General features: G+C 46.2%; 1 protein-coding gene across 4 annotated transcripts in view; it reads left to right on the forward strand.

Moving 5' to 3' along the window:
• Plxna4 (plexin A4) overlaps positions 1-19726 on the forward strand; it is a 461538-nt gene that overhangs the window by 58861 nt on the left and 382951 nt on the right. For 2 of the 4 annotated variants that reach the window (XM_036180450.1, XM_036180449.1), the window contains one exon: positions 11820-13086. In XM_036180450.1, coding sequence (XP_036036343.1) covers positions 11902-13086 — 1185 coding nt within the window. In that variant the 5' untranslated portion in view covers positions 11820-11901. Of the gene's footprint in view, positions 1-3026; positions 3089-3240; positions 3258-11819; positions 13087-19726 lie in introns of those variants that run through there. The other 2 variants (XM_036180451.1, XM_036180452.1) reach the window with 2 other exon arrangements.

Consider the following 19726-nt stretch of genomic DNA (forward strand, 5'->3'; position numbering starts at 1 on the left):
GGTCTCTGCTTCAGTTCTTGCCTGTGGGTTACTGCCTTGAATATCTTCTGTGACTTCCTTCAGTGATGGAATGTGATCTCTGAGTTGTATGCTACTTTTGGTCATGGTGTTTTATCACAGCAACAGAAACACTAAGACATATGGAAAGTTAGTGAACATTTTTGAGGCTCAGTCTGCAGCTTTTGGAATGATGAGTGTTCAGTGCACTTGAGTTACTCGAAGGCAACTCAACTTACGTTATGCTCATAAGAGATGGTAGTCATGATGTGGGTAGACTCTGGGACCATGTGAAAGGGACAGTGAACTGGCAGGCACTGCCTATTCTTGGATTTTCCTGCCTGGAGAATACTGTGTTTCCATTCATAGTGTATATGTAGGGTAGACTCAGAGCCACTGGAAATACATAGAGGCCTCCTGGGCTTTGCAATAGACTTGACCCTCTGTGCCCCCTCCACTGACACAGCTCTGAGAAGATCCTGAAAAAGGGTGTCAGCAGCATCCAATATTATTCAGATGTACTTGGCCTTGCTCTGGGCCCTCCTTTAATTCTGAATTCTTGTCACCTTGAAAAGGGAAAAGGTACAGTCTGTTCACAGGGAAGCTGTAGGAGAAGATCAGTATACTGGGAGCATTGAGAAGAGGCTCTAGTCCTGACTTGGAGACACAGGTTAACCTCAGAGGTCTGGACTATGTTGCTCCTCCAGCGATGATGAGCTGATAGAATGTCACAGCTGTTTCCCCTGGGTTGGACAGGAGCAATATTGCCTTGAAGCAGAGCAGCTGTGATGACCATAGAGATCTGGTCTACTGATATCCCTCCCCAGCACAGGGAGGCTCATAAAGTCCTCATGAAGTCCCACTGCTGGATTCCATTTGCCACTATGGGAAAGGTAAACAACTGTCTCAGGTGGATTTCTCAGTGATGGAGTTGTTGGTGAGTCACCTGTGCACCAGTAAGTAACCCCTGTTGCTAAACTGCACTTTGGTGGAAACTTCTCTTTGGTCTGTCAGTCCCTCTTTACCTGGGGTACATAAATGCTTTTTATGTCTCCCCAGAAAGTGTCACACAGCACCAGTCTGAGTTCCATCTTTGAACAGTAGCAGGACAGAGGACACCATTTGCTGCTGCTTGCTCCATGTGCAGCTGGGATAAATACTGAAGTGCAGGGAGGTGTCAGCAGAGTGGGGTTGACAGGGGACTAGCAGTTGGGAGGCAGGGACATGTTAGTTAAGCTGGAGTAATTACTAGAAGCTGCAGGTTTCTGCTTAAGGATCTGACTCACATGTGTGTGTCCAGGACACGATAGACTAATGATGTCTTCCCATCCGGTGACTGGGAACAATGTCTTAAAGCATGTGTTAGTGCTTGAGAGTGAGCAGAGGGTGAGTCCAGAATGGCCTTACAAGGATATGACGTATTATGCTGGCATTACTTAATCAATAGGAAATGTTTTTAATAGTCATTGTTGTCATGGCAATGGCAATGGTTTCCAAACTTTAGGGACCAGAATCCCTTGTTCTTTTTCCTTTGCATATTTCCAGGTAATAGCAGTGCCTGGTTTCAGAACTTTGTCGCCTTCATCCTGAATTTATTTATCTTTTTAGGGAGCAAATATAACTTCGTTCAGCTTCCGGCTGCAGTGGGGATTTCTGCCAGGATTTGTGGCACACAGCTGAAATACGTTTTGTGTTTTATGAGCTTTGCCTCGTTGTGGAATTAAATAGCACTAATTACATGAGTATAGCCCGACAAGGCAGACAACTGTTCACTTCCTGATTTCCTCTAGGATTGAAAGAGGAAGGGATGGATGGAGTAGGGGGACAAGGATGGCATGTGAGAGAGATACCACTCGACTTTGGGGGGACAATGGAAGTACCATCTTCTAGCAAAGGGTGCCTCAAGTCACTGCTTCTCCATGGTTCTACTGTTTGGTGGGGCTTTGGGCTCTTTGCATGAAGACTGTTGGGGCTAGGACAATGGCTAGTTGACTCGATACAGGTGGCAGTGACGGGGATGGTGGCAATTTCAGAGGTGGTAGCTGGAGAGAAACTCGGGCTCCAGGACCTAAGAACATAGACTCTCAGCTTTGATTTCCTAAAACCCCGCATCTATTTTATTGCTTCCAACCCTGATACTTTCTGGAGTTAGGAAAGTCTAGTTAAGGGCCTGTGATGTAGCTTAGTCACAGAGCACTTGACTGGTATATAGAAGTCCCTGTGTTCAGTACACACACACACACACACACACACACACACACACACACACACACAAGAAAACAAAAGTCTAGTTAGAAATTTTGCACCAGTCTGAAGTTGACAATGTCTGTCTTTTTCTTACTTGTCAAGGGAAGGGGAGGAGTTGGGGCAGAATCAGCTGATGTGACGCTTTATATTAGTTATTAGTCCTGTGGGGGTGGGGGGCTCAGCACTTGCAAATCTCTTGTCCACACTCTTCCACCAACTGTCCTACACAGTGCCAGAGGCCAAAAAAAAAAAAAAAAAAAAAAAAAAAGCAAAGACATACTCCCCAGGTAGTGAGATAGGGCAACACAGAACTGATGATGTATGTCCTACCCCTTGGTCCTTCCTTGAAAGAGAAAAAGTAACCTCTACAGGGAGTGGTGTGGGCCCACTTGACAAAAGAGGACCCCAAGCTCTCTAAGGGCAGGCCGCAGGAGTAAAGCATGGTTGGCATGCAAGAGACACTTCACAACTTAGGTTGGGCAGAGAGGAAGCCAACTTAAGAAAAGTGCAGAGTCTCAAAAGAGCATCTTCAGGGCCAGCTGTAAAAACCACTCCTGGGTGCTGCAGGTACTACCATCGCACAGCTCTGCCTGGCTCTGCCTGGAACCCCTACAGGTTCGGTCTGAGGACCTCTCCTCAGATTTGTGCTAACCAGTGTTGTAGGAGGTCTGGACTTCCTCGCTTCTGTTGTGGTTCACTGGAAGAGTAATTTGGGCACACTCTTTTCCACTTGGCTTCTAGAAACACCAACTTACAAGTGGGGAAACTGAGACATCAAAAGAAATGAACAGACCATGGCCTATGAGGGCAGCTATTCCTGGTGGCTGCAGTGACCTAATTCACGGTGAGTCAGAGGGAAGAGGCTCCGGGAAATGTCACTGGCATAAACGCAAATGGCTGTGAGCTAAGAGCGCCCAACTTCTTCCCCTGCCTGTGAGAGGAGACAAGATCTTCAGAGTTCTCATCCATAAGACCATCAGATGTGGCTGAAAACAACCAAAATGAGCTGGCCTGTGAGTCTGAGGCTGGAGGGCAGTGTGGGTCTCCTTTCTAGGTGGAAACTACTCAGCCATACACATCCTAAGGCATATGCATAGGATAAGTGGACCTCAGGTTCCCTTCTGAGAGCCAAATGCCCACCATTTCTTATAATGGCCAAAGTGGCATTGCTTTGCTACACTTTCAGGATGTTTTGGTCACTTTTCCACGATGTCCCTCCATTTGTGTGCATCCAGAGGCCATTGCAGGTCTCTGAGGACAGAAAACCAATACTGGGAACAGGATAGCCAGGCAAGGGCTTTTATATAAGCCGTGCTGGGCAGCTGCGACAGGAAACAGCAGCCAGGTCGAGCCAGATCGATGCCAGGCTGAACCCCAATTCCCGGCCAGCCTGCATTTTCAAACGAGACACTAGAAAGAAGTTGTCAATCATTTACTGCCCAGATCATGCTTCCCAGGAGAATTCTGTGTTTTTAAATCTTCCCAGCCAGACCTGGAGTGGAGAGAGCCGTTGTGTAGTGATTCCTGACTCCCCTTTGGCATTACAGTGCCTGAAATATCAAGGGCTGCCTCCAGGTCATAATGAAGAGCTTCATCAAAGTTAGCTTTCTGTTCATGACCTTCCTGCATGCTGGAGTTGCAGGTTATTGGATATGATACTGTCTGCAGGACTAAAGGAGGTGGTGGAAGGACCAAGGGGTAGGACATATGTCATCAGTTCTGTGTTGCCCTGTCTCACTATCCCTGGCTTCTGAGAAGGACTGAGGAAGTGGAGTTCTGCACAACTTCTCCAGGGGACAGCTAGAGAGGCTCTCTAGGAAACCCTCAGACACTGCAGAGCAGGGATAGTCTATTCCACTCTAGGGAACTACCCCTTGGTTTCAGCTCAGGATTCTTCTTTTTCCTTCTTTTTTTCTTTTCAAGACAGGGTTTCTCTGTGTAGTTTTGGTGCCTGTCCTGGATCTCGCTCTGTAGTCCAGGGTGGCCTCGAACTCACAGAGATCTGCCTGGCTCTGCCTCTCAACTGCTGGGATTAAAGGTGTGTGCCACTGCCACTGGCTCAGGATTTGTCTTATGGCATATGTTCAATTAGCAATCACTCGCTAGGAAAGAAATAGTCATTAGATGAATGAGTGTATGCATGCTGGCGTCTAGCAACCTGTATCCATTGTTCTGTTTCCCCCCAGTGCAACTTTCTCTGGCCCTGCTCCTTTCCCTGACTGCACTGGATTTCTTGATTGAGTAGGGAAAAGTTTAGTTTGGAGGCCCAAGGTGACTTGTGACAATATATCAGTTGGCAGACTGCTGATCTCCTTGTAAATCATGTATGGAAGGTGTAGCTTCTCAGAGGCCTTTGTACTCAAGTTTTAAAAGGACAAAATTGAGTATTTTAAGTATTTATAAGCCCTTGATTAGGTAGGGAAGACCAACTTTGTCAGTCCAGACCCTCTTTGACCTTGTTGGTACAGCATTGGGATAGACTTTGAATTTCAGCCATAAGCAATACCAGCTGCTATCTCATATGCTCTGCCATTAGAGTCATTCATTTTTTCCTTCTTTCTTTCATACTCAAACACTTTTTATATACTTCCTGTGTCTCAGGCCCTAAGATCCTGTGTCCCAGGATCTAAGCTTAGAACTGAAGATAGTCAGTGATGGGGGAAAAACCCTATAATCTTTATTATTTAAAAAATCATTACTCTTATCTATTTATTGTGAGTGTGAGAGGGAGTATATGTGCCACATGGAGATCAGAGGACGATATGCAAATGTCTGTCCTCTCCCATCATGTGGGAGGGACCTAGGGATTGGACTAGGGTCATCAGCTTGGTGGCAGACACTGTATCTGGTAAGCCATTTTGCCAACCCATGATCCTTACTCTTAAGGGACTTTGGATGTCAGAGAGAACAGCATCACTGGACAAATTTAATAACTTGTTATCAGTGGATATCTGGTGGCACTGATTCTTGTACTAACCTGTGATTGGGGCATCTGAGAGTCCCTGTACTAACATGTGATTGGGACATCTGACAGTCCCTGTACTAACATGCAATCAGGACATTTGAGAGTCTTCCTGGGACCAGAGATAGTAGTCATTCACTCCTTTGAGAAGTGAATGAAATTTGAGACATGAAAGCCATGAACAGGTTGAAACCCTGGGAGACTGTGGGTAGAGCCTGAAGACAGGGGGAGCAATGTGTGGTTGTGAAAGTCTGTACACCCATGCTAACCCCCAGACCTTACTTGGGACAATGCATCACCACTTACAGAACTATAGTTAATCTCTGTGTGCAGGGGACATACAAATATATTAGGCTTGTTACTTAGCCTCACTGAAGAACAGCCTGGTAGAGAGGATGTGGCCATAGACACTTTTGGATTTTTCTCTGTGTAGCTTAGAATTTGACATAAGCTACATTCATTTGGGAAGAGGAAATCTCAGTTGAGAAAATTCTATCACATTGGCTTGATGCCCCCACCACATTGGTCTGTGGGAAAGCCTGTAGGGCGTTTTATTGATTAAAGATTGATGTGGGAGTACCCACTGTGGACAGTGCCACTTCTGAGCAGATGGTCTTGAGCTATATAAGAAAGCAGGCTGAGCAAGCTATATCTTGGCAAAAACAGTAAGTAGCACCCCTCCATAGCCTCTGCGTCAGCTCCTGCCTCCAGGTTCCTGCTCTGTTTGAGTTCCTGTCCTGACCCCCTTCAGTAATGGACTATGATGTGAAGTCATAAACTGAAATAAACCTTTTCCTCCCCAACTTGAATTTAGTCATGGTATTTCATCACAGAAATAGAAAACAAGATTCTTTCATTAATGATTGCAGAAAACTGGACCTGAACTAGCTTCTGGAAAGAGGAAAGCTTTGGCTCATGTATTATCTGGGCAGAACAGGCACCAGATGGTGTCATGCACACCACACAGACATCTATACAACCTGACTGGTATCCAGGAACTCTGACCATTTCTGTTCTCTTATGGCTTCATTGTTTGAGGCCCTTCTTTGTATTTGCCCCCTTGGGTTACAAGATGGACCCAGCAATTCTTAGCCTGTACTCTCTGAGATCACATTCAATGGTAACCCAAGAGTCATGGTGAACAATAAAATTAGACCGAGGTAATGTACATGAAGACGACTTCTAAACTCTGAAGGAATTTTGTGAGCTAATTGCTATTTTAAACTGCTCTATAATAACTTTCTGTCTGCCACTCAGGAATCTGAGAGGACGGTAGCACTTCATGAAAATTAGTTTGAGCTCTTCAAAACTTGCCATATAAAACAAAGGCAGTCCCAACTGCTCTAATCAAAATGATGATCAGCTTCTAAAAATGAGTTCCATCTCCCCCGAGACCACTCAGAAATAAAGTCTGATTTCATGAAGGAGGTGGCAGTATGTTTGGGTTTGATTTGGTCTGTGGGTGTCCTGTCCTCTGTCCTGTTCACTCTGCCTGGTTCAAGAAGCCCTTTGGAAACCTTTGGAGTGATTTGCTAGTACTTTTTTTTTATTTTAAAATTATTTTTAAAATCATCTAAATGGATATTTGAATGAGAAGGATCAGAAGTTGGGCATTCCTGGGCTAAAGACAGCTCTTACGTGGGTTGAAGTCCTGGGATAGACACATCTACCTTCTGGAACCTCCAGCTTTGTAGTGAGGTCAGAATAACCTTAGATGACCCTGGGTATGAGGGGGCTAGTGGCTCTGCCCCTCTGTGGGAAGAAGGCCACCCCTGAGCTGGAGTGGGGAGACTGGCATTGGCCAGGCCCACAGTGGGGTCTTCAGTGAGCTAGCTGGTGCCCACGTACTTGTCCATATAACTTCCTTTTCTATTTCTGTGTTTCTTGTTTCCTAATCAATCCTTTTTCTGGGGGAAAAACGAGAGGCTGCTTATTCCCTGTCACATGTTATTGTTTCTCAGAGTTCCCCTCTCTCTCCATCCAGGAAGTTATCTCACCATGCCCAGATGAAAGTGATAAGTGTTTGAGATGTGTAACCATGTCTCATTTTGGTGCCTAATAGAAGATGGTGAGTGAGATGTGGCCCCTGCCTGCCCAGGAAACACCATGATTATGGCTTCCTTGTCTTGCCTGGCACTGACTGGGGAGCTGTGGGTTGGCTGTGGGCCTATGAGTGTGCGCAGTAAGGCGGGCCAAATGTCAGGCACATGGCATGCTCTAATACTGGGAGGGAACGTTCAGCAGACCCTAAGGGCTGGTGGCTGTGCCCAACCTGCCTGTGTCTTTCAGTGAGTATCCCAGCCCCTCTGGAATTTGGCTGTTGGCAGAGCTACAGGGAGATCCCTGTTAGCCAGCAGAGCATATGGTGCCTGAATTGCTGTCACTTTCAAAGCCTGGGGAGCAGATGTTGGAGTATGTTGAGATCCAGTCAGAAGAGGCCAAATGTGATAGGAAGAGCACTGAATGGGGAATTAGTGGTCCGTGCTGTCACTCATCACCATCTTTTCTTTATACATTGTTATCAATTGATTAATTGATTGTGTTTGTGTACATGTGTGTGGGGTGGGTATACATATGTGTGGTGTGCATGTGCATTTCTGCATGTGCATGTAAAGGTCAGAGGTCAACCTTGGGCATCCTTCCTTACTTGTTGTCTACCTTGTTTTTTGAGATGGGGTCTCTCCCCAGCCTAGAACTCATTGATTATATCAGGCTGGCTGGCCAAGGAGTCCCAGGGATTTTCCTATCTTCCCTTCCCCAGGACTTGGATTATAAACATATGATGGCATGCCTGGATTTTTAACATGGTTTCCAGGGATCAAATGGAAGTTCTCACGTGTGCATGGCAAGCACTTTGCCAACTGAGCTATCTCCCCAACCTTCATCTTCTTCTTTTATCCCACATGGCCCCTTTGATATCACCGCCATTGCCTCTGAAATTAGAGTTGTGAGTAGCACTAAACCTAGTCCAGAAAACAAATTTCTAGAATCTTCTCTGATCTTTGGATTTGGAAAGACAGTTAAAGAGGAACTGTCTTGACTCCTCATCACTTGTACTAAGACTATTTTTTTTTTAACCAGTGGGTGCCATCCCTTATAATCCTTATCTTTCTAACCTGGTTTCAACCTTACTAAAAACAGCAAAGCACCTGCTGTGTGATGAACAGAAGGTTCACCTTGTGTCAAGTACTCATCAATACTTTCAGAATTATCATGTGATAGTACCCATTGACAAGGGTCATCTCTCAGGTAGTGTCCTGTGCTGAGGGATGTCTTTCTCTACACTGTGAATGTATGTTGTTCCCATTGGTTAATAAATAAGCTGCTTTGGCCTGTGGCAAGGCAGCTTAGAGGCAGGTGGGAAATCCAAGGAGAGAGACAGGAAAGAGAAAGGTGGAAGCTGGAGAGACACCAACCCATCACTGAAGGAGTAAGATGCCTGCAGACCAGTAAAGCCACAGAACACGTGGCAAAACATAGATTATAGAAATGGATTAATTTAAGATACAAAAGCTAGCTAGCAAGAGGTCTGCCATAGGCCATACAATTGGTAAATAATATTAAGCCTCTGAATGAGTATTTTATGAGTGGCTGCAGGACCACAAGGCCGGGCAGGACTAGAGAAACCTTCTGACTACAGTCCTGTGAGGTCACAGAAATTTTCATTTCTCTGGATTTGATAGGTGATATCCTGAGACCTCTGTGTTTGGGACTTATGTGAATTAAATTCCAATGGCTCCATATTCTGGGTTCTGGAATGAGGTATTTCTAAAAGGTGTATGGACTTTGCAGTGATATAGACCTGGATCCCCTTCCTAACTCTGCCTCTCATTGGCCACATATCCTTGAAGAACTCGCTACCTCATCTGCAGAATAGGTAAAGCCATCTTGCTTTAGGGACATCCATGATGGTCCTATGAACTAATTTAGGGGAAAGCATTTACCTTGCATAGGGCCTGGGATATATTCAAGGCTGCACAAACATTGCTAGTCTCTCTGCTTCTGGCCCCTCTTTCTCCAGTAAAGAAATAGTTATTGAGCCTCCACTGGGTGCTGAGCAGGGTGATATGGCTGCACTAGTGATTAGGACAGAATCTGTTTGGCAGGATTCCGCCAGTTCTCAGCTGCATTCTCCCCTCTAGCGAAGGGAGGGCTTCTCTTTGCTTTTCTTAAGTTGTCCTCTTTTCCCAGCTCTGTGCATTTTAGTCTTGATTTCTCAGTGGTATCCTGACAGGGCTCATAGCTTTCTCTCTTCTGCCATACCTTCCTCCTGATTCTTTCCTGAGCTGTGTTCTTTCATCCACACTGAGGTTTCCGAAAGCCTGCTCCTTGTTCCCTCTCCTCAATTAAGAACTCCCAAAGCATGCACACAACTTTATCTCATGTAATAAGTAGGTTCTGGTAGTTTTTACCTGGATTAACAGTAAATTGACAGTCAGACCCGAGAATCCTCCATTATCTTACCTGTTTTGCACATGCTCTGAGTACACTCTTGAACCATGTGGGTAGATGAACGAAGGCCCTTTGTTTACAGGACTGCCCATTATGGTAGGGTCCCCATCTGTTAGCAGTTTCTTCCTCTCATGTTTCCTTGAGGTGGTTTTCCTTAGAATTTTGGCTGACAATGTAAAGTCTTTAGTATTTTTTTCTCTTCTCTGGCTGTCCAGCTAACCTGTCCTTTCTTCCTGCTGGGGTGACTTCTATTACTTTAACAATTTGCCTCATCCCATAACCTCATTTTTAGGAGCTTGGGGGAAATGAGAAATACTACAGAGCTGAGATGCCCCTAAATAAGATATTGATGATTCCAGCCCTTATTTCATCCAAGCTGGGAGAAATGTGATGCTGTCCCCTGGAAACACATGCAGAAAGTATATTGAGTAGAAATGAAGGCAACTGCTAGGATGGATGGCAATTTTGTGCCCTAGTGATTATTTATTTATTTATTATTTATTTGTCAGACCATTGGTTTCTGAAAGTACTTTTTCTCTCCTTTCAAAGAAAAATTACAGGGGGCAGAGGAGTCCCCACCATAAGAGGCAGCCAAGGTGTACTTCATTAAAATGATAGGAAAGCTCAGAGCTGGGTTGTCTAGCCAGGGGAGTTGGTGGCCTCTGCAACTTGAAGGGATAGAGGATATGGGCTTTTAGTTTAACCTCTCTGTACCATCTTGTAGAGGAGGCAGGAAGGACAACGTGGGTCAAGGCCAGCAGTTATAATGGGTGGTCTTAGCAATTCTGTTGTGGATAACAGGACATGGGGGCCAGACCTTGCTGTGTGATCAAATGAGATGGTTAAGGACTGACTACTTCAGCCACCTTTTCCATTTTTGGTGGTACAAGCCACAAAAGTCCCCTAAGCTCACATTCCTTAGCTGTAAAATGTGGTGTAAAATGACCACAGGCTTCTGTTGGCAGCAGTTAAGGTTCTGGCAGGAAACAAGATGTGCAAATTTGGTCTTTTCAGCAAAAATTATTAAGAGTATTCATGAAAGTCTGGTGTCTTCAAGGGTTAGTGCTGGTTTTTCTTTTCCATTCTTTTTCCTTTTTTCTCTTTCCTTCTTCCTTTCTTTTCTTTCTTTTTTCTTCCTTCCTTCCTTCCTCTCTTTTTGAAATAGGGTTTCTCTGAGTAATCCTGGCTATCTTAGAACTAGCTCTGTAGACCAAGCTGGCCTTGAATTCACAGAGAAAGGCTTGCTTCTGTCTTTGGAGTGCTGGCATTAAAGGTGTGCACCATACTTAGTGCACCTGGCTTAGTGATGCATTTTTAAGTTAGTAACAATGAGATCACTGTTACTCTCTCTTAGGTCTAATAAAGTAGGCAGGAGATGGTCCACAAAACATGGAGACAGAGAGACAGAGGAAGGAAGGCCCCAGGACAGATGGCTTCTCCTCTAGCCTTCTGTTGACACTGTTCACTAGGATGATAACTCGGGAGCCTCTGATGTAGGGTCCATGTATGTCAACTCTGTTTTCACAGGTAAGTGCAGACCTTAGATCTAGGAGGGCAGTTGGAAGATACTCATTATGGAAGGGTTACTTATTGGTGAAATTATTAAGGCCACTCCACGTAGTTAAAAGGGAGGTTTATTTTGTGGGGTAACTTACAAATGAAGGGGTAGGTTGCAGGCAAAGGTATAGGGTAGTCCGGCGGTGTTCTCTGGAGAACTCTGCTCGGTCCACCTCTAGTGTCCCGCGTCCCGGAACCAAGAGCCCACCTCCTCCTGCTCCTCGGTCCTCCGCTCCTTCCTCTGCCCCGCCTTGTGGGCGTGATCATTACTGAAGCCTCAATGGGGGTTGGAACGAAATAACACAGTATCCAGAGGTACTGGCCAGGGATTGGTGCAAAACCGGACACTCAGTAGGCCATGTTGTTTCTTATTAGCATCACTACTATCCTCATCACCATTATCACCACCATTATTATTGATAAGAAATACTAAGACTGCCATCACCAAGATAACCATCTCATGGGCCTACACCAGGGGCAGGACTGGCCTCTGGCTTTTCCAGAACAGGTCAGTTCCATGTATGTCCTAAATTCAGAAAGACCTGTAGGCACCCAGAGCCCTGCCATGGTTTGCTCACATTTTAATCTTTTTTTTCTTTCCTAGGGGAGACTGCCCTGCTGAGTCCTGGCCCTCCAGAGGGACGGCTGTGCTGGTTGCTGCTGTGTTGAAAGGACCCCTCTCGGAGATGAAAGCCATGCCCTGGAACTGGACCTGCCTGTTGTCCCACCTCCTGGTGGTAGGGATGGGCTCCTCCACTCTGCTTTCACGGCAGCCACCACAGCTGTCTCAAAAGCGTTCTTTGGTCACATTCCGAGGGGAGCCCGCTGAGGGCTTCAATCACCTTGTGGTGGACGAGAGGACAGGACACATTTACTTGGGGGCTGTCAACAGGATCTACAAACTCTCTAGTGACCTTAAGGTCTTGGTAACTCATCAGACAGGGCCAGATGAGGACAACCCCAAGTGTTACCCACCTCGTATTGTTCAGACCTGCAATGAGCCCTTGGCCAGCACCAATAATGTCAACAAGATGCTGCTTATAGACTACAAAGAAAACAGGCTGATTGCATGTGGGAGCTTGTACCAGGGTATCTGCAAGCTCCTCAGGCTAGAGGACCTCTTCAAGTTGGGAGAGCCTTTCCACAAGAAGGAACATTACCTCTCGGGGGTTAATGAGAGTGGCTCAGTCTTTGGGGTGATTGTCTCCTATAGCAATTTGGATGATAAACTCTTTATTGCCACTGCAGTGGATGGCAAGCCTGAATATTTTCCTACCATCTCTAGCCGGAAGCTGACTAAGAACTCTGAGGCAGATGGCATGTTTGCTTATGTTTTCCATGATGAATTTGTGGCCTCTATGATCAAGATCCCTTCAGACACCTTCACTGTTATCCCTGACTTTGACATCTACTATGTCTATGGCTTCAGCAGTGGCAACTTTGTCTACTTTTTGACCCTTCAGCCAGAGATGGTGTCTCCCCCAGGCTCTACAACAAAGGAACAGGTGTACACATCAAAGCTTGTGAGGCTTTGCAAAGAGGACACAGCCTTCAACTCCTACGTGGAGGTGCCCATTGGCTGCGAGCGCAGTGGGGTGGAATATCGCTTGTTACAGGCTGCCTACCTGTCTAAAGCTGGTGCTGTGCTGGGCCGGACCCTGGGAGTCCGTCCAGATGCTGACCTCCTCTTCACTGTCTTCTCCAAGGGCCAGAAGCGGAAGATGAAATCTCTGGATGAGTCTGCCCTGTGCATCTTCATCTTGAAACAGATCAATGACCGCATTAAGGAGCGCCTACAGTCCTGTTACCGAGGCGAGGGGACACTGGACCTGGCCTGGCTCAAGGTGAAGGACATCCCTTGCAGCAGTGCGGTGAGTCAGAGGGGATCCTGTGGGCCTGGACAGTTGAGTGTGGATGATTGGGACCCCAGCTTTGTAGCCTCCATGTAGTTTTGATAGGTCTCCATCTTGGGTAGCATTGATTTGGCCTGTCACCAGCCAAACATCCTTAGTATGAAAGAGTCCATTAGAGCTAAAATGTAGGTTTCTTATTGGTGTCTTGTTTTGTTCTCTTTCTCCTTGCTTATTATTAGAAATGGGGCTGTGAATAGGTGGAAACATGTAAAGTTGATGTTCTTTGCATTTGGGCATGGCAGAGCAGCTTAGAGAAAATGATGGAAAAATTCAAGAAAGACAAGTGTTAACATGAGAAGTTATTTTGCATTTGAGGTGGACATTGAGTTTCAGAGAATTGTGGTTTTATTTTAGCCCTTTGCATATCTTTATAAATGGCAAATGAGAGTAAAGGGAGATAGGAAGAGATTAAGCATATTTATAAAGCATCCTCTGTGTTCATAGTACCATGTCTATCTTATAGTTAGGTTTCTATTGCTATGATCAAGACCAAAACTAAAAGCAACTTGGTGAGGAAAGGGTTGGTTTTGCTTACGGATTATAGTCTTTCAGGAAGGGAATTCAAAGCAAGAATCCTGGAGCCATTCATTTTGGATAGTAGCTGATCTAGACAAGAAGGTCTATGGGACTGTTAAGAATTTGGGGGATTTTGAACTATTCCTAAATGTAGGCAGTCAGTGATGAACTATATTTGTGCTGTTCTGTGTTCTGTGTGTGTGTGTGTGTGTGTGTGTGTGTGTGTGTGTGTATTACACATTTAAACTTAGGTCAGTTAGGGGAATCAGTAGAAGATAAGTATAGAGAAGACCATTAGAGAACCCTCGTACTTCTATAGTGGAATGCCAAGACTGGGTCATCAATCATGAGCAGCAATTGATGTCATTTAGTTTTGGAGGTTGCCAAAGTCTGCAATCAAGTGTGTCTGCATTTATTGAGAACCCACTTGCTGTATCATAACATGGCAAGAGGATGAGGGGAGGCAAGAGAAAGAGAGTGAGAGGTAATTGATCTTATCCTTAACCCACTCCCGCAATAGCATAATTAATTCAAGCCAGGAGTGGTGGTGCACGCCTTTAACCCCAGCACCCAGGAGACAGAAGCAGGTGAATCTCTGAGTTTGAGGCTAGCCTGATCTACAGATCAAGTTCCAGGACAGCCAGGCCTATGAAGAGAAACCTTGTCTTGAAAAACAAAACAAAAAAATTAATCCACTTATTCACAATTACTCTTCTATCTTGTTATTTGAGACAGAACCTTTCGATCAAACCTTAGCTAATTTTGCTAGCCAGCTCACTCAGGGAATTCTCCTGTCTCAGCCTTCCAAGGCTGGAGTTGTAGATGGGTGGCCACGCCCACTCAGTGTTTACATGGGCTCCTGTGGATCTAAACTCAGGGTTCAGACAGGTATAACAAGAGTTTTGGCCATCAAGCTCCTTCCCAGCCCCATCATCCCGGAACCTCTTACTACAGTTAAAATGCAATCAAATTTAAATCTGCATTTGGAGGGGGGGTGAACATCAACCCATAGCACCTTGGTGAAATCTTCATTTTACATTTGAGTACCCCGACACACTTGAATACGTGTAATAAATGTCTCCACCAATGCATTTACACACCCATGTGCATACATTGCTAATGCTAGAAGATGACATGGTAGTGATGCCTATTTGCTAAATAGATAATTCTTTTGAGATCAGAGGGTTTAGCAATCTCTGACAGTTTTCTGTAGAAAACGTGCTCAAAATTGTTTGGGGCTTTGCTCTTGGGAGTAAGAGCATCTGTAGGGATACACCTGATGGCATGAACAGGTATCTATCCTGCTCCTGCTCCTGCTCCTGCTATAATACAAAAGCCAAGTTCACCATGGAGGCCTGCAGAGCAGTAGGCCCTAACACTGCATGGTCTCCTTGGAGGGAACAGAGGGCGGACAGCTTTGAGAGGCAGACCGATGCCAGGACTGAGAGTAATGGAGCCAGATAACAAGCTTTTGATTTTTTTTTTCCGTTTGGCTTTAATTAGCCCTTTCAAGTTAGAGGCAAGTTCAGGGCTTGAGAATAGAGAGGAGGAGGCCAGAAACTGCACAGGGCTAGGGCTTTCTCCCAGCCAGTCTAAAAAAGGCCGGGGCAGCTTTTCATGCACAGTATCAGTTTCCTTTGATTTGGTTGATAGCCAAGTTACTTTGCTCAGGCTCTCTTGTTACAATTCATCTGGACTCAGCTCAGACTGCACATGTCCCATACAGCACAATGTCAGCATCAGCCCGGCCAGACTGCGGCACTGCCCCCAGTGTCAGCTGTGTTGGCACCCTGCTTTCCCTTGACCTGTCCCCTGTGCTACTGTTTCTTCCAGTCTAGAGGCAGAGATTGGACAAGATGAACTCTGGGATTCTCATTTGCCTCTGAATCTGTAACATGGGAATCAAATCTCAGATGATGTCTTAGTTAGGGTTTCTAGCACTATGGATAAAAACCATTGGAGAGAAAAGGGTTTGTTTAAACTTATAGTTCCATATCACAGCCCATCACCAAGGGAAGCTGATACAGAAGCCATGGAGGAGTGTTGATTACTTGTTGGGGGTCGCCTTCTCTGGACACCCCTTGGGGAGAGGGGTGAGAAGGTGCAGCGTGGATGACACAGACACTGGGACTCAGGGGAGAAGCAAGCAGTGGACGCATTTTTTGCGGATATGGGGCAAACCTATGTACCTCATCCCAATTTCCCATTGGCAGCCAGAGACTCTCTTAGCTGTGTTCCCTCTTGCTCATTGGTCCCCCAGCATTCTGATGGTTGTGCATCACCAATCGCCAGGTGCAGCAGCAGACTCCAGGTTGGCTCAGTGGGCAGTAGTTAGCATGCATGCCTATGCACATTATTCAGAACAGTGCAGCTGCAGTTTGATAAGGCTAGCTGGCTGCACTTCTCCTATAACTACCGGCTTGCTCAGAGGGCTTTCTTATAGCACCCAGGACCACCAGTCTAGAAGTGACACCGCCCACAGTGGGCTGGGTCCTCCCATATCAATCATCAATCAAGAAAATGTACCACACACTTGGTCACAGACAAATCTTATAGTGACAATTTCTCAGTTGAGAATCCTTCTTCCCAATAATTCTAGATTGTGTCAAATGGACATAAAACTAGCCATCATGGCTGAATTTGCCCCATGGGTTCTATTTCCAGTAGGAAATAGCAGAAGGAGGCTAAAACATAAGAAGTTCCTTTAAATTTTCCTTTGTTTTGAAGGGCGGGGATCCTGGAGGTTTTATTGTGGTTATAACTTGGGGAGTTTCAAAGGGAATATGACCAGAGATTTGTTTTGATTACACCCTTCATTCTAATCCTGTAAATTAGAATGCTTTTCCAATGGTACTTGTTAGGTCCATTTTCTGCGACCCATATTTCTTCCCTTGAACTCAGAGCTGAAAGTAGCCTGACCCTGAGTCACTTGCCTACCTCGTGAGAGCCTAGCATTCCCTCTGGCTGTGTATAGTGGCAGGTGTGTGGAGGAGCCAAAGATGTCTGTGTGACTCAGGTTACTATGCTGTGGGGCTTTCAGGGAACTGCTTAGTGGGAAAAGTATGGAATCATGAGTCCAGAACTTTCTGACTGCAACTCTCAGAGAGCTCAGTGGTGCCTCTGCTCTCCATGGGCCAGGAAGGCTGGCTGCATTCCCATCAGAGAGGGCTGAGGAGCTACTAGGAGCCATCTCATATGAGTGAGCTGACTATGAACACAGAAGCACTGGCAAGCATGAATCCCTGAGCTGTGTTGGCTGTGGATACTGTGGGAGCTAGTGAGGCATCTCTAGGTATTTGTAGGATGAGAGTAGCCCCCAACTTTGCTCTTGAACCATTCTTTCCCTGGGTCCTGATCTTCTCCAACCCAAATGGAGAAGGCATCTAGTAACAAATGCACTAGAGTCTGCACGTTACTGAGAAAATCTCATGCAGGGATAGGCATAAGGGACCTGGAAAGACCTGTCAGGTGTCTCAGACTGTGTTGGGACTCAAGGACCTAAAGACTAGCCTGAGACCAGTTTGCTACTAAGGCATCTAGGAGGACTAATCAATTTGGTTTAATTTCTATTTCTTTGCTTCACACTATCCGCCTCTATCTCTGGCCCTGGCTCCTTTTGTAGCTTTCTTCAAAGGTTCCCTGCATCTCTCAGTACCATATAACTCTAAGGTTATGGGGCCCATAGCCTACCATTTTTGTCTTATGCTAGGACTCTGTGAATGCCAGCCTTTCCCACAGAGACCTGACAGTTCTAACATGGAGTAGGCAGCCTGCTCTGGGGAGTTCACTGCTGTGAGCCAAGGATCTATGTCTTCCATGAGTCTAGGGGTTGTCCTAGATTTGGCTACCTAAATTCCTCTCCCTCTTCAGCTTGCTGGGGTTCCCCCACATAGCCCTAGCCTCTGCCTCTGAGTAAGCTGATGAGTGGAGAAACATCTTAAGTCCTGGGAATGTTCTAGGCAGCGGACTGGCCCAAATCAAGGAAAGACCTCAGTCTCCAGGAATGTGGAAGGGAAGTGGATCATTATAGCCTGTAGATGGGACAAAGGTTGTGGTCCAGGGAGTGTCTATCACTCCCTTTACTGAAGTCTGACTTTGAAACCATCTAAAGAGTGAATATGGGCACCAGGCAGCACCAGCCTAGGGCTGATGATGGGAGGCTGACACAGAATGGATACAAATCACTTCCTCTTCTCTGTGAGCTGTGACCTCAGAGTGACCTTTCATTAGGAAGGTCCATGGGGGCAGGAAGTCTTATTTAGAGTCACTGCCTATCACCTGTGAGGTCCTTAGAACTGGGAGTAGGGAGTGATGGCCACCATACATTTGCATAGCTCTGTACTGCCAGTGTACAAGGTGCCTCACTCCCCCCTTTTAATTATTCCCAGAGTCCTAGAGGGCAACAGAAGAGGCAGTCATCCTTTCCAGCTCCAAGGGTAGGGCAGCAAATAGCACTTCAAGCCTGATGCATCTCTGGAGTGTTCAACCTTGTACTGATCCATTGCAGTACAAGGTAGGTGAATTTGACCCAGAGAAGGAGTAGTCCCATGAGTAATGTTCTCCAGTAGGAAAGTCAAATGCTTACCTCAATGTTGTGTAATTAGCAGTCTGGGACATACTGTATGTCTAAATTCTCAGTCCACTACTTCTCCCATGGCATGTCTCAGTGCAGGGCCAGTAGTGCTTATCTGGGCAGGCAGGTTCCTGTGCAAGGACCATCAGGGCAGAACAGGGCACGTGTGATCCTGGACCCTGAGTGTCAAGAACAAGTGGAGCTCTCCAGTCAAAGCAGCCTAGGAAACCTCCCAAGATTCCCATCTGGAAAAACCATGGCTGGGCCAAGCTCATATATGACTCGAAGCTTTACCCACTGGTCTTGCCAGTCCCACGGGGTCCCAGAGGTACAAGGACCAGCTTCATCTTCACTTCCTGTTCAACATCATATGTCATTAATATGAAAGAGAATCCTATCCCTATATGCTATGTGATTCATCTGCTTCCCAGACACACCAGGTAGTTCTAGGGAGAAGACAGGGTCAACCCCTTGGACTCACGCTGGCCTTGTATGTCCCAGCCTAGATGGTCACTCAGGTTTGCCTGGCGCCTGAGATCCTGAACTCCGTAAAAATGAGCATCCGGAATGGCCAGGCAGCTGTCCCAGGCCAGCCTTAGCTGGTCTGTTTGGGCTGTTTTCCTTTCCCTGTGAGCAGGAAGCTGGGCTCTGCCTATATGGGCTTGTTTCCTGTTATGGTGAGAGGCAAGGGTTTCTCTTTGCTTGGCACTCATTCTCGCTTAGTCCAGGAACTTCTCTTCCCTGCTTAAGTTCATGGAATACCACATTTGTGTCCCAGTAGGTACACACATTGCAACTCTTCCCCAACCCCACTGGAACCCTCATTCCTTGCAAGCCCTTTGAATACCACAATTTCCTTATTTAAGGTTTGGATGCTTGCTATAAGACTACCCCAAGACAGAGGTCTCCCCTGTCTTCCCTCAATGTAGCTTTTGTGCCAAGCATCCAGGTATAAAGCCATTCACCTATCTTACCCATCTTGGTCAGGGAGGTTTGCAGTAAAGTCCCATCTGGATCAAATAGTCATAGTCTTTTGGAGTCATGTGATGATGGCTGAGACCTAGGGGATGAGCTAGATCTGGTGGGAGGAATTCTGAAGTTGGCCCCAGGCTGCACGTGGTCTCCCAGGATTCCACTCGGGAGACCAGCAAGTCAGTGGGGGGTGGGGTGACTGCAGAACCCAAGAATCACACAAACCAAGTTTTAATACAGGCAGAGTCAAAAGACTTAGCATATAAGTTCCCAAGTTGTGGACATCACTTCCTAGGTTCAGCACAGTGTCATGCCATGTGCATTATACATATGCCTGCATGTACACACACTTTCCCTGTGTCTGTCTCCCCTCTTGTCGATGTCTCTGTTGCTCTCTGCTTCTCCATGTCTTGCTCTAAACCCCACTCCCTGTGCCTCATCACCTTCCGGCCTCTCTCTGTGGCTTGTTTCCCCTCCTGCCCACACACTACTCTCAGCAGTGAACACAGTGATAGTCCTCTCTCATGAGTATACATA

The sequence above is a fragment of the Onychomys torridus genome, chromosome 3, assembly GCF_903995425.1.
Source record: "Onychomys torridus chromosome 3, mOncTor1.1, whole genome shotgun sequence".
NCBI lineage: Eukaryota > Metazoa > Chordata > Mammalia > Rodentia > Cricetidae > Onychomys > Onychomys torridus.